Raw genomic sequence first — 12,038 nt, 5'->3', positions numbered from 1 at the left:
TCAGCTCTACTTGAACTGGAGACAAGTGTTGCTCTAAGAATTAAAATATATTATGATCATAGAGTATAATATATTATATTATATAAAATATGATAGGAATGCTACCCTCCCACTTATGTCTAGAGTAATCAAATCGAATAGATGGCAGAAAAGGTTTATTCCATTTGCATCGTCATTCGATGAGTCTGATATTATAGCAGACCTTTTCTGCTTTGTCAACAAAAACAACCAGATGTGCGCATGTGAAGCATAAGTATATCCACATATAGACCTTAATTCCAGCTGTAGTAGTAATTCCATTCCGAATTTCAGTAAGCTCCTCTCCACGCCTCTCTTCTGCTCTCAGGATCTCTCCTCTCCTCTAGGATCTGCTGTACATTTGCCTAAGCACAGCCACAATGGAATAGGACTTGCTAATGATGTAAGTGAAATTGGACAAAGTGAGGGCCATGAAGCCACCAGCTGTAAACAGAAATGGACGGTCCGCATTTATCATGAAGATCAACAAAGTCTTCTTGCACTTCCTATCGAACGAGTACCAATTGCAGCCAAAGCCAGAGCTGGACAGAGTCTTGCTCTAGAAGATGAGGCATAAAAGAGATATGTATTTATCTGCAGCTGAGACTCACCTGCTCGTAGACCTCGTTGCCGAAGTAGCAATACATAAACAGTTGGCAGAGCACACAGCAGAGCATTAGGTTCATTACATTGGAGCTCTTCGAGCCGTCGCCGATCACGATCACCTGAAAAGCGGTCATGGCGATGATGACAACGGAGCTGACGAACTGCAGCATGACAGCGAGGTTGAAGATGCGCTCCACCTGCTGACGTAGGCTGTTCAGAAATCAGAATTTATATCTCTTTGTATATTTAGAGATCTCGATCTGCTTACACGATCAGCTCGCAATGGTATTTGACAATGGCAACCAGCCAGCTGTAGGCATCTACCTTGGTGCGCTCGTGCAGCTGGTCGAAGGCCAAGCTGAGCACCTTCAGGTGCATGCATATCTGGCCCATGACCGATATGTTGAGGAAGTCGATGCTAGTTGTCTCTAGTGCCAATAGCGAAACACTGAAGCCCTTATATAGCGACTGCACGATGCGTGGCAAGGAATTTGGCATTTCGGCCCGATACGGAAAACGATTTCCAGCAAACTCTTCGGGCGCTGCAAGGCAAAAGAAGTCAACGAAGTCTTACAATTTGGGAGAAGCTTCTTCACCAATTAGCACGTAGACAATGCTCATGAGGCCTGGCGTCAGCACGAGATGAAAGTAAATCAGATTCGCCAACTTGTTTTTCAACTCAGCTCTTTGAAACGCCTCCATTTGCTGCTCGGAGACAACGCAGCGTCGTGTGATCTCGCTTAGCTTCTGGAGTATGCTCTTCAGAGTACCATAGTGATAGCAAATGTTGCAGAACTGAAAGATAATTATTGAGTAGAGCAATTACTAATACAACAAAGGGTAATTCTCTAGCCAGATATGGAAGCATCAGTCTATCAATCAATCAATCAAGAATACTTGAAGGATGCATGCAGTGAGCAAGAAATTAGATATTAAAATATAAATGTACTTACAAATGAAGCTTCTAGTTCTTGCAGTATTCGATATAAGCTGTTCATCAATCATTTATAAACTCAATCAATCAATCAAAATTTCATATTGTGCAAAAAGTGAACACAACAAAGATGACTACAGCAAAAAATTCAGGTAGTCAACTCTTAAGGTGCTTAGTAAGCAATGAGCATCAATCAGTCTGTCAATCAATCAATCAAGATTAATTGACAGACATAATATGAAATGATATGCTAGTTGTTATAGAAAAGTATATTTGTAGCATAAAAGATCATCAATCATCAATCACTCAATCAAGTTCAGCAAAAGAAGAAAGCAAAAAATTTCATACTTTCTCCAGGCATACAGTATTTATCACTTCATTCTTATCAATCTGTGAATCACTCTGTCAATCAAAGTCTTACCTTTATCAAGAAAGCAATATGTGTGAAAGATAAGATCAGGTTCTGTGTCATCGCATCCAAGTCATGCCAATTGAGATAGAGATCGTACAGCTCCAGGTAGACATAATACCAAACGGCCAACACGATTGGATATCCGACTGCAATGATGCACAGCTTCTGCAGTGGCGTCTCCTGCTTCAGCCCCAACAGAGGCACCCCCACCAACTGGCCCAGCCACACGTTCAGCTCGATGGAACCGAGCTTGCCCTCTGCCGCATTCGAGGGCAAAATGCGTTGAACAAGACGCAACAACTTTTTCATTTCACAATTCGAATCAGCCAAGCCTCGCCCAGCAGGGCCCTATTTATAAGGTACTCAAATATAGCGTGCACCTAACGCCAGCCCACTTCTGAATAAGTAATCCTTCAAAGTGTTCGACCATCTAATTACTATCATAACACTAACAATATAATTTTAGCTCTTAATATCTGAAATTACTGCTTAGCTGTGCGTGCATATGGCAAATGATTCAATCTCGAATCGTATAAAACAATTTTGATTGTAAGGCTGATTCCTTAATTGTATTTTATTTTCATTTAATTTCTGGAGGGAGCAATGGCGATTGTTGTTGCCGCCTGGCAGGACATGTTGGCATTGGCTTTTACACGTCACAGTAGGAGATTGTTCCAGCCTCCCATATAACTCGTCCATCCTAACCCTAAGGAAGATAGGAAAGTTATATGAGCTGGTAAAGGTAAAGGTAAAGTGCAAGGTAAAGTGCACTGATTTGGCACTGAACACCTCAGCTCTTATATACCAAAAAGCTGTAATCTTAGTTCCATGCGAAGTTTTAATCAACTTTCTATGGGGAGCAGCTTATCTTAAACAATTTATAAATATGTTTTAAATTGTATAGATATAGATATTATTATATTTGCTTCTAAGCAAACACCTTTTCTATTTTGAATCTAATCAAAGGCAAACGAACACCTGAACTACCTTGATGCAGTCTATGGATACCTCAATATCTTCACTTTCTTTAACTTTACTTTCTCTAGACAAATAGAGTGAGTGAGGGAGTGTGGGACATGGAGTGACAGAGTGATTGAAAGAGATAAAGAGTGAAGCCAAAGGAAGATTTACTTTCCATATCTTTACATTTTCTAACCTGACTTTCTTCATCTCCCTGCAACTAGCTATAGAGCTTGCACTGGAGGCAGTCATCGAGGTGTGGCTCCTACGCCCAGATGTGCTATTTCGACCATGAGAGCAGATCGCGAAAGACTTAAGTTGCCAAGAATCAGCATCGCCATCGATCGAGCAATGATCTTGACATTTTATTTGTTCGAGATGCCTGCGTCATCTTTTGTTTATCTCGAAAGTATAAACGCTAAAGATTTGCCAGCGGAATACTTCTTTCCCTGCGATATGCATATGCAAAACGAGGCCATTGGCGTGTTTCCCAGAAATCTCATCCAATTTGCATAGTCATGCAGGAATATGTATATTTAGACTTGATTTTTCGGCTTATTAAAAATAAAAATATTTAATTTTTTACCTGTGGATGCTCACAAAGCAAAATATATTTTAATTATTTATTATTTTAATCATTTAAATCTCTGGACGGATTTGTGGCACGCTAAATTAAGCACCAAACAATTTTTTGCTATAACTATGAAAATTACCTCAGTGTGTTTATCTGTCCATTGGCCATATAAATATTACACGAAGAACTAGAAATTGTATAAATTTAAAATGTATTTGTTTTTTTTTTGTTCCTTTTGATATACGTATTTACAGTAACAACACCAACTCAGGACTTGATGGATATTTACAATCAATTACAATAAATATATATATATATATATATATATATATATATGTATAAAAAACGTACAATTGAATCTTTTAGAACTATATAAAAATTGTTGTAAATGTAAAACTTGCACAGATCACAAACATGGATCGTCTCATTGAACAGACTTAACAACGGTTTCTGGACATAACTAACATTGGTTCATCATATGTCATACGCATAAACATACGTACACATAATATACATGTATATATCTATATAATTTTGGTATAAAAGTTCTATTAGCTATGCGCCCGCACTTTGTGTATATTGATATATATAGTTGCTGATGGATAGGTAGATATAAGATGTCTAGATATTTTGAGCATCAGTGGAATGTGCCAGCTGAAGGCTGCTTTTGACTTTGATCTTAGAATTTGATGGCTCGACTGGATGATGCTTGGCCTGGTGGACCAGCAGCAGGCCGTGATTGATGCTCGAGAACTTGCACGCATTGCATTTGTGTATAATCGTGGATAGTTCTAGCTCCGGATGCACCTTTTGCAAATGTATCTATGAGAGAGCGAAAGAATATATAGCAAATGCGAATTGAGTGAAGTGTCGCGCGTGGCATACCCGATAGGCAGTGCTCTGAATGGCACGGAAATCGCAATGCGGACAGGCATACCGCTTTGGCTCCTGATGCGTGCCCAGATGGCGACGAAAGGCATTGTGATCATTCGCCTCGTAGTCGCACTTGTTGCACTTGAACCGCTTGTTCGCCTGATGGCTGCGCATGTGTAGCTTCAGGCTGCTCTTCGAGCTGAAGACGCGCTGCAAGTGTGAAGCATGATTAAAGCTGTGCTCAAATGGCATTCGAATTTCTAATGGCAGCTCACTTACCTGACAGGTGGGGCACTGTGGCTGCTCGTTGCGCTGCTTACACAGATGCTCGCGCAATGTCTTCCGATGCTTAAAAGCCGCGCCGCAATCCTCACAGCGATGCAGCACAGGCAGCATTGGCTGCAGCTGCTGCTGCTGCTGCTGCTGCTCCTCGTTTGCTGGCTTGCTCATGCCTAGGCCCTGTGTGCGATGCAGTCGCCGATGGTTCTTGAGCTGCTTGGTGTTCTTGAAGCCCTTGCCGCACTGCTCGCACTTGTAGTTGCGCTCCTCGGAATGGATCTTCGCGTGGGTGTTCACCAGCCGCGAATAGATGGGCGTCTTGAAGCTGCACAGCTGACAGCAGTAGAGCTCCATGTCGATGGCATGCGTGCGCCACAGATGCGTATGCAAACAATTCCAATTGCTGAACTGCGTCGATCTGCACTCCGGACAGATCATGGGCTGGGCGGAGCCCAAAGCCCCATTGTGACAGCGTCCATGGTAGTCGAGTGTCGCTGTCGACTTGAAGCGGAACATGCAGCCATCGACGGTGCATTTTTTGCCACTGGCCTCCTGTGGTTGAGCAGCTGCGCCCTGGGTCAGTCGACGCTTGGACTGACCTGACCCAGCCTGTTTGGCACCATAGGGACGACCACGCACAGAGGTGCCGCCAGCTAAGGGCTGCTCCACAGCGGCAGCAGCAGCGGGCAGCAAATTGTTGGCCACATAGATGCGTGCAGTCTTCTCGCTGGGTAAAGGCACAAGCGGCGGCACGGGCAGTCCGCTAAGGTTATCTGCACCGATTGCGGCGGCATCGACTGAGCCGGTGACTGGCACCAGGGGCGGCACAGGCCCCGAATTGGCAGCTGGCTGTGGATACAGCTGCGGGAAGTCCTTGATCAATAGATCACTGTGCGGAGGCTCCAGCTGCAACTGTTGCTCCGCTTCGTCCACCTCGTCATCCATCCAGGGCCAGCACTCCAGATCCTCGGCCAAGTCGTAGCTATCATCATAGCTCAGCGGTGCAGATGGCGGCGGCAAATCAACCAACGAAGGCTCCAAAGCCACAGCTGGTGCATTCAGGGGCAGCTCCAGTGGCAATGGCTCCCGATTCGGCACAATCAAGTGCTCCACTTCGTTGCGATTCATCAGATTTAGTTCGTCCACCGTGCGCAAATGGAGCGTGCCACGCTGAGGCGCCTTCAAGATGTCCACGTTCTTGATAAAGATCTTTTGCTTCGATGTGGTTGCTGTGGCTGCTGTGGTTGTTGCTGCCGTTGTGGCTGCGGCTGTGGCTGGGGCTGTTGCTGTTGCTGTTGGCACTACTGCGGGCAAATAGTTATCCAGCTCTCGGTTAAACTCTTCATGTGGCGCTAGCTCCGTCAGCTGCTGGTGCTGCTGCTGCTGCTGCTGCTGTTGCTCGCTGGGCAGTGAATGATCCGGCTCCGCATTTAATTGCACACTTTGATCAAAGTCAACGCTAAAATCCAGATCCAACGCGCTAAAGTTGTGGCTGCTGCTGCTGCTGGCGCTGTTGCCTGCACCACTACCACCACTCAGCACAGAGTCAAAGCTGAAAGGCTCACTGCACATGCTGGTCAGCGGCTCAAAGCTAGGCAGTGGGCCGCCTGTTGGCGTCAGCAGCGTCTCCGCATTGTAGACCTCTGCAGGACTGGCTACAGTCGAAGCGGTTGCATTGCCAAAGCCCATGCCAGGGAGCAGCATGGGCTCCTTTAATATATCCACATTTCTTATGTAGATCTTCGGTTGGCGTGGCTTGTCCAGCAGATTGTTGTTGATCATTAGAGGCGGCAGCTGGTCCAGTTCCTGTTGTTGCTGTTGCTGTTGCTGCTGCTGCTGTTGCTGGTTTCCATTGCTGGGCATTGGAAAATCAAAGGGCAACAGCGCTGGCTCTCTTAGAACGTCCACGCTCTTAATAGATATTTTTTGTACGGCTGAGCTAGGCGGGTCCTCCTGCACCTGATGCGGCTGCTGATGTTGCTGCTGCTGCTGCTGTGGATTGGAGCAATTGCCAGCTTCCTCCACATCATCTAGTAGATCTAGTATATTGCCATCAGGCGGCAGAAAGTCCGGCAGCTGCGGCTCACGCAAGCAGTTTACATTCTTGATATAGATGCGACTTTTGGGCATCGGCTGGGGCTTCTTGGAAGCCGAATCATTCGACTTGGCAAGTGCGGCAATCTCCTGCGGCTCCAGCTGATGATCGGCGCTAAGATGTAGATTGAGTACATCTGCGCTATAGAAGACATTCGAACAGCCTGCAAGAGCTTAACTGTTATATATATGCATAAGTGATATATATGTTGAAGAGTTTAACCTGGACAGAGCAGACGATGCTGTGCATCGATGCCAAAGCAGCTGCTGATGTGCGTTTGCGCCTTCAGTGGACAGAGACTCAGGAACGGACAATTGGGACATTTGTTCAGTGGCAAATCCGACTGACAGCTATCGCTGGCTATTGCCTTTGCTGTTGGCGGCGTGGGCGTGGCATTGGTGCGCTCCTTGGCCGCCTCAGCCAGCTCCGATTTGATCAACTCGGCTTCAGACTTAATCTCTGCTGTCTTTCGGCGAAAGCCATTGCGATAGCTGCGGCTCGGCTGGGGCTGCTGCTGCAAGTCTGTTGTATGGATTTGTACAAATGGAATGCAGGGGGAATCGACGAGGCCAGCGGAAGAGGAGCTCTTGTGGGCGCTCACTGCAGTTGCTCCAGTTGCTATGGGTAATGGAATGCTCAGCAATGCGGACTCATCGTCAAAAAAGCCGGTGAAATTGTCGGGCTCCAGCGAGTGAATGGGCGTGGACAACGACAGGTCTGCATGCTGCAACTGCGACAAAATAAGAAAAACAAAAGTGAGATCAACGAACCCACTCTCACGCGCACAATCTCTCTTGTGCACACAACCAAAAGCGTGGCTCACCTGGCTGCCCACGGTGCTGTAGAAGCTCGTAAAGGCCACATCCGCATCCGCGTTCATATTGCAATGTGCATGTGTAATTGTTTATAGCTGCATTTTAGCTAACTTCGCATTACATTTCAGTTGACAAAAAGCTGTGGCACTGATCTGATATCATATCAAAACATCTGATAATAACAACTACAACAACAACAACAAAAACAATTGCATCGATACTCACATCGATTTACTAAATCTATCGAAACTCAGCGATATAAAAATACCACGATAACAATAGATTATGCTGTTCATCTCGAAATAGCTATCAAAATTAAGATAACGCAACGATATGTATTGTTTTATATAAAAGATCGAAATTTAAATAAGTCACAACTAACAACAAATATTATAACATGTATAATAATAAGTGCATATAATATCTATGATAAGATATTATTATAGCTAGTATTATAATGAATCTCTGAAGAGTTGTTAAATGTATTTATTCAAATCTGATGAATGAATATCAAATAAAACCAGTCAACTGTGACGTCACAAGTAGTACTGCTTGAGTCACAACACATCGATAGTTCTTAGTGCACAGCGTGCCAAGCAATCGTAATCGTAAACGTTTGACTTATGTATCACATCGCTAGCGGCCGCCGACACACTGCGGAATAATTTCTATTTTAAATTATTTAATAAAGAAACTAAATAATACTGCAAAATGCCGCGTATTATGATCAAAGGAGGCGTCTGGCGCAATACAGAGGTAAGAAAAATTCAGAAGTTAAGTGAATCTATATAGATGGAAGGTTTTCTTCGTAGGATGAAATTTTGAAGGCGGCTGTAATGAAATATGGCAAAAATCAATGGAGTCGCATTGCCTCGTTGCTGCATCGCAAGTCCGCCAAACAGTGCAAGGCACGTTGGTATGAATGGCTTGATCCAAGCATCAAGAAGACCGAATGGTCACGCGAAGAGGACGAGAAGTTGCTTCATCTGGCCAAATTGATGCCGACTCAATGGCGTACGATTGCGCCTATTATTGGACGCACGGCAGCACAATGCCTTGAGCGCTACGAGTATCTGCTGTAAGTGTGAATGTCAATTGTGAAATCAATGTCTTGAATACTTTCAATTGCAGCGACCAGGCGCAACGCAAGGAAGATGGCGACGACACCATGGACGATCCGCGCAAACTGAAGCCGGGTGAGATTGATCCCAATCCAGAGACCAAGCCTGCACGACCCGATCCCAAGGATATGGACGAGGACGAGCTAGAAATGTTGTCCGAAGCACGTGCTCGTCTTGCCAACACGCAGGGCAAAAAGGCCAAGCGTAAGGCGCGCGAGAAGCAGCTCGAGGAGGCTCGCCGTTTGGCCACGCTCCAGAAACGTCGCGAATTGCGCGCCGCTGGCATTGGCAGTGGCAGTAGGAAGCGCATCAAAGGCATCGATTACAATGCAGAAATACCTTTTGAGAAGCGACCTGCTATTGGCTTCTATGACACCTCCGAGGAACATCTGCAGAAGCAGGACCCGGACTTTAATAAAATGCGCCAACAAGACTTGGATGGTGAGCTGCGCTCCGAGAAGGAGGAGCGGGAGCGTAAACGTGATAAGCAGAAGCTAAAGCAGCGCAAGGAGAACGAGGTGCCATCGGCCATGATGCAGAGCTTAGAGCCGGAACGCAAGCGCTCGAAGCTCGTTTTGCCGACGCCTCAAATTTCCGATATGGAGCTGCAGCAGGTAGTGAAGCTGGGTCGGGCTAGTGAGATGGCCAAGGAGGTAGCCGGCGAGAGTGGCATCGAGACTACAGATGCTCTGCTTGCCGACTATTCCATAACGCCACAAGTGGCAGCCACGCCCCGTACCCCAGCGCCCTATACGGATCGCATAATGCAGGAGGCGCAGAATATGATGGCGCTCACACATACAGAGACACCTCTAAAGGGTGGTCTTAATACGCCGCTGCATGAATCTGATTTCTCGGGCGCGTTGCCCAAGGCGGCGGCTATTGCTACTCCAAATACGGTCATAGCCACGCCCTTTCGCACACAACGCGAGGGCGGAGCAGCAACACCTGCGGGCTTTCTAACGCCCGCCTCAGGCGCCTTGGTGCCCATGTTGAAGAATGGCGGAGCTGGTGGTAGCAGTGCAACGCCCGCCTTCGTGCGTGACAAGCTTAGCATCAATGCCGAGGAAAACATGGCCGTAACCGAGACGCCAGCTATCTACAAAAACTACCAGAAGCAGCTGAAGTCTACGCTGCGTGAGGGATTGGCCACGTTGCCAACGCCTCGCAATGATTACGAAATTGTAGTGCCGGAGCAGGAGGATAACGAGGCCATGGAGACGAGCACTGAGCCAGCGATTGAGGATCAGGCAGATGTGGATGCCCGCATGCTAGCCGAGCAGGAGGCGCAGCGCAAACGAGAGTTAGCCAAGCGTTCACAGGTCATCCAGCGCAACCTGCCACGACCGACTGAGGTGAACACCAAGATTCTGCGTCCGCAGTCCGAGAAGCAAAATCTAACCGAGCAGCAGCAGGCCGAAGAACTAATCAAGCACGAGATGATCACCATGCAGCGTGAGTATCACCGAAAGTCACACCAAATTTATGTACCCCTAGCTTACCGACTTACCTCTCTCCAGTTTTCGACTCTGTGTGTGATCCAGTGCCTGGTCAATCGCAGCACAAGCTCGAACAGCTGCAGAGCTACTTTAAGGCCAATCCGTATGAGGAAATATCGCAGGAGGAGCTGGCAGAGGCCAAGCAAATGTTGGCCGACGAAATGGAAGTGGTCAAGGAGCGCATGTCCCATGGCGAGCTGCCACTCGATGTTTATGCACAGGTGTGGCAGGAATGCTTGGGACAGGTGCTCTATCTGCCATCCCAGCATCGTTACACGCGCGCCAATCTGGCCAGCAAAAAGGATCGCTTGGAGTCCGCCGAGAAGCGTCTTGAGCAGAATCGCCGTCACATGGCCAAAGAGGCGAAGCGTTGTGGCAAGATTGAGAAGAAGCTGAAGATACTCACCGGTGGCTATCAGGCGCGTGCGCAGGTGCTGATCAAGCAGCTACAGGACACATATGCACAGATCGAACAGAACTCTCTTTCGCTGTCCACATTTCGTTTTCTCGGCGAGCAGGAGGCGATTGCTGTGCCGCGACGTCTCGAGGCGCTACAGGAGGATGTGCGCCGGCAAATGGAGCGCGAGAAGGAGCTGCAGCAAAAATATGCCAATCTGGTCGAACAGCGCGATACGCTCTTCCAGCAACTGGAGCTAATAACGGGCAACCGACCCAATGCGCAACAGCTGCTCGGCTTGGAGCAGGAGATGCAGGCATAGATACATATGTATACATAGAATTTTAATCTTATTTCAAAAGAAATTAAATACAAATAATGTTAATTAAACAGACTAGTGGCCATATTTTTGGTAGACCCACTCCTTGTTGTCCAGCGGGCAGACGTGGCGAGTCTTGAGCCAACGGGCAATGCAGTGATAGTGGAACGCATGATTGCACTCACCCCATGCCACAGTGCACTCATCCTTATTCGCATTCGGATCCGCCTGGCACTCAATGCACAGATTCATAATGTGATTTCGGCAAATGGCGCAGTTGTCCACAGCCACATCCCAGGACCAATGCGCATGGGCCACCCACTTCTTGACTACGAAACGTTCGTCTTTCTTTCCGCTGCCACTAGCCACGTTGTCTTCGTTGAACTCGTCCAGATCGTGGAAATCTTCCGTTTCCTCCACCTCGAGCTCCTCGGCCATGGATCCATTTTTGTTACAGGTTTCCATTTACCTTTTTTTATTTATATTTTTTATTTAACTGAAGATTTAAATGTTTTGTGTTTGCTACGAATATTTTTTAAAGCAAACATTTTCGGTTTTTTCTTTGCTTGACGATATCAAAGCAAGCTGGGCTTTATTTCTGGAGGAGCAGTAGAAAATAGAGTACTCTTTCTTTCTCAGATTGCATTCATATAGAGAATAAGGCAATTGAGTAACTCATCAGGAAATGAATAAGTGAATCGCGGCATCCACTTACTAGATATATAAATTGAGTCCTCTAGCAAGTGAATGCTTCTACTCTAAAGTTAAGTCTGATATCATTTAAAGTGTCTTACAATTTAAAGTATAAACAGTCTCAGGTAAGTTCTCCATATACCGAAGTCTTAACATAATTATTATTAATTATTCCAGGCGTTTATTTTATAATATTTATTTAGTTCTGATTTTCAGCATAAATACATATATGTATACGAATTAAATTTGGTGCTAAAATACTAACAGTTTTTACTTCTCATTTGTTTTTTGTTGTTGCTGTTGTTTTTCATAAATATATAGATTGTTTATATTTATATTATTTTCTCTGTAATTATCTGTATAAATAAATATGCAATTTATTTTATTCGCTTTTTTGTATACGTGATTTAGGTAGTTTTGTTCTCATTTTGTGTTTTGTAAAA

General features: G+C 45.8%; 4 protein-coding genes across 4 annotated transcripts; 1 reads left to right on the top strand and 3 right to left on the bottom strand.

The window, feature by feature from the left end:
* Window positions 1-183: 183 nt before the first annotated feature.
* On the bottom strand, window positions 184-2,344 carry LOC111601026 (odorant receptor 2a-like). The gene is made up of 5 exons (XM_023317435.2): window positions 1,980-2,344; window positions 1,221-1,419; window positions 893-1,166; window positions 630-834; window positions 184-577 (listed from the first exon to the last, which is right to left on the bottom strand). Exons 1-5 carry the CDS (start codon window positions 2,277-2,279, stop codon window positions 362-364), a joined length of 1,194 nt encoding a protein of 397 aa, XP_023173203.2. The 5' UTR covers window positions 2,280-2,344; the 3' UTR covers window positions 184-361.
* A 1,678-nt stretch (window positions 2,345-4,022) lies between these two features.
* On the bottom strand, window positions 4,023-7,747 carry LOC111601103. The gene is made up of 5 exons (XM_023317542.2): window positions 7,575-7,747; window positions 6,974-7,481; window positions 4,657-6,914; window positions 4,390-4,587; window positions 4,023-4,326 (listed from the first exon to the last, which is right to left on the bottom strand). Exons 1-5 carry the CDS (start codon window positions 7,629-7,631, stop codon window positions 4,126-4,128), a joined length of 3,222 nt encoding a protein of 1,073 aa, XP_023173310.2. The 5' UTR covers window positions 7,632-7,747; the 3' UTR covers window positions 4,023-4,125.
* A 433-nt stretch (window positions 7,748-8,180) lies between these two features.
* LOC111601039 (cell division cycle 5-like protein) lies at window positions 8,181-10,939 on the top strand. Its single transcript, XM_023317452.2, has 4 exons — window positions 8,181-8,322; window positions 8,379-8,644; window positions 8,698-10,142; window positions 10,208-10,939. The coding sequence occupies exons 1-4, from the start codon at window positions 8,278-8,280 to the stop codon at window positions 10,903-10,905; spliced, it is 2,454 nt and encodes an 817-aa protein (XP_023173220.2). The 5' UTR covers window positions 8,181-8,277; the 3' UTR covers window positions 10,906-10,939.
* Window positions 10,940-10,977: 38 nt separating this feature from the next.
* LOC111601088 (RING-box protein 1B) lies at window positions 10,978-11,437 on the bottom strand. The gene has a single exon (XM_023317515.2). It carries the CDS (start codon window positions 11,365-11,367, stop codon window positions 10,978-10,980), a length of 390 nt encoding a protein of 129 aa, XP_023173283.1. The 5' UTR covers window positions 11,368-11,437.
* Between the last annotated feature and the right edge of the window lie 601 nt (window positions 11,438-12,038).

Source organism: Drosophila hydei, unplaced genomic scaffold (genome assembly GCF_003285905.1).
Source record: "Drosophila hydei strain 15085-1641.00,03,60 unplaced genomic scaffold, DhydRS2 tig00000243-arrow-arrow-pilon, whole genome shotgun sequence".
NCBI classification, from domain to species: domain Eukaryota; kingdom Metazoa; phylum Arthropoda; class Insecta; order Diptera; family Drosophilidae; genus Drosophila; species Drosophila hydei.
This window is presented reverse-complemented; position numbering and strand designations above follow the sequence as displayed.

What these genes read in the sequence shown, in the direction of transcription:
- LOC111601026 (XM_023317435.2), bottom strand. Translation starts at nt 2,279, where the DNA reads ATGAAAAAGTTGTTGCGTCTTGTTCAACGCATTTTGCCCTCGAATGCG. An exon ending in ATATTGCTTTCTTGATAAAG is followed by an intron (nt 1,420 to 1,979) that starts GTAAGACTTTGA and finishes ATTATCTTTCAG; the next exon opens with TTCTGCAACATTTGCTATCA. An exon ending in GCAACGAGGTCTACGAGCAG is followed by an intron (nt 578 to 629) that starts GTGAGTCTCAGC and finishes CTCATCTTCTAG; the next exon opens with AGCAAGACTCTGTCCAGCTC.
- LOC111601103 (XM_023317542.2), bottom strand. Translation starts at nt 7,631, where the DNA reads ATGAACGCGGATGCGGATGTGGCCTTTACGAGCTTCTACAGCACCGTG. An exon ending in ACAGCACCGTGGGCAGCCAG is followed by an intron (nt 7,482 to 7,574) that starts GTGAGCCACGCT and finishes ATTTTGTCGCAG; the next exon opens with TTGCAGCATGCAGACCTGTC. An exon ending in CACAGTGCCCCACCTGTCAG is followed by an intron (nt 4,588 to 4,656) that starts GTAAGTGAGCTG and finishes TCACACTTGCAG; the next exon opens with CGCGTCTTCAGCTCGAAGAG.
- LOC111601039 (XM_023317452.2), top strand. Translation starts at nt 8,278, where the DNA reads ATGCCGCGTATTATGATCAAAGGAGGCGTCTGGCGCAATACAGAG. An exon ending in GCGTCTGGCGCAATACAGAG is followed by an intron (nt 8,323 to 8,378) that starts GTAAGAAAAATT and finishes TTTTCTTCGTAG; the next exon opens with GATGAAATTTTGAAGGCGGC. An exon ending in CGAGATGATCACCATGCAGC is followed by an intron (nt 10,143 to 10,207) that starts GTGAGTATCACC and finishes ACCTCTCTCCAG; the next exon opens with TTTTCGACTCTGTGTGTGAT.
- LOC111601088 (XM_023317515.2), bottom strand. Translation starts at nt 11,367, where the DNA reads ATGGAAACCTGTAACAAAAATGGATCCATGGCCGAGGAGCTCGAGGTG.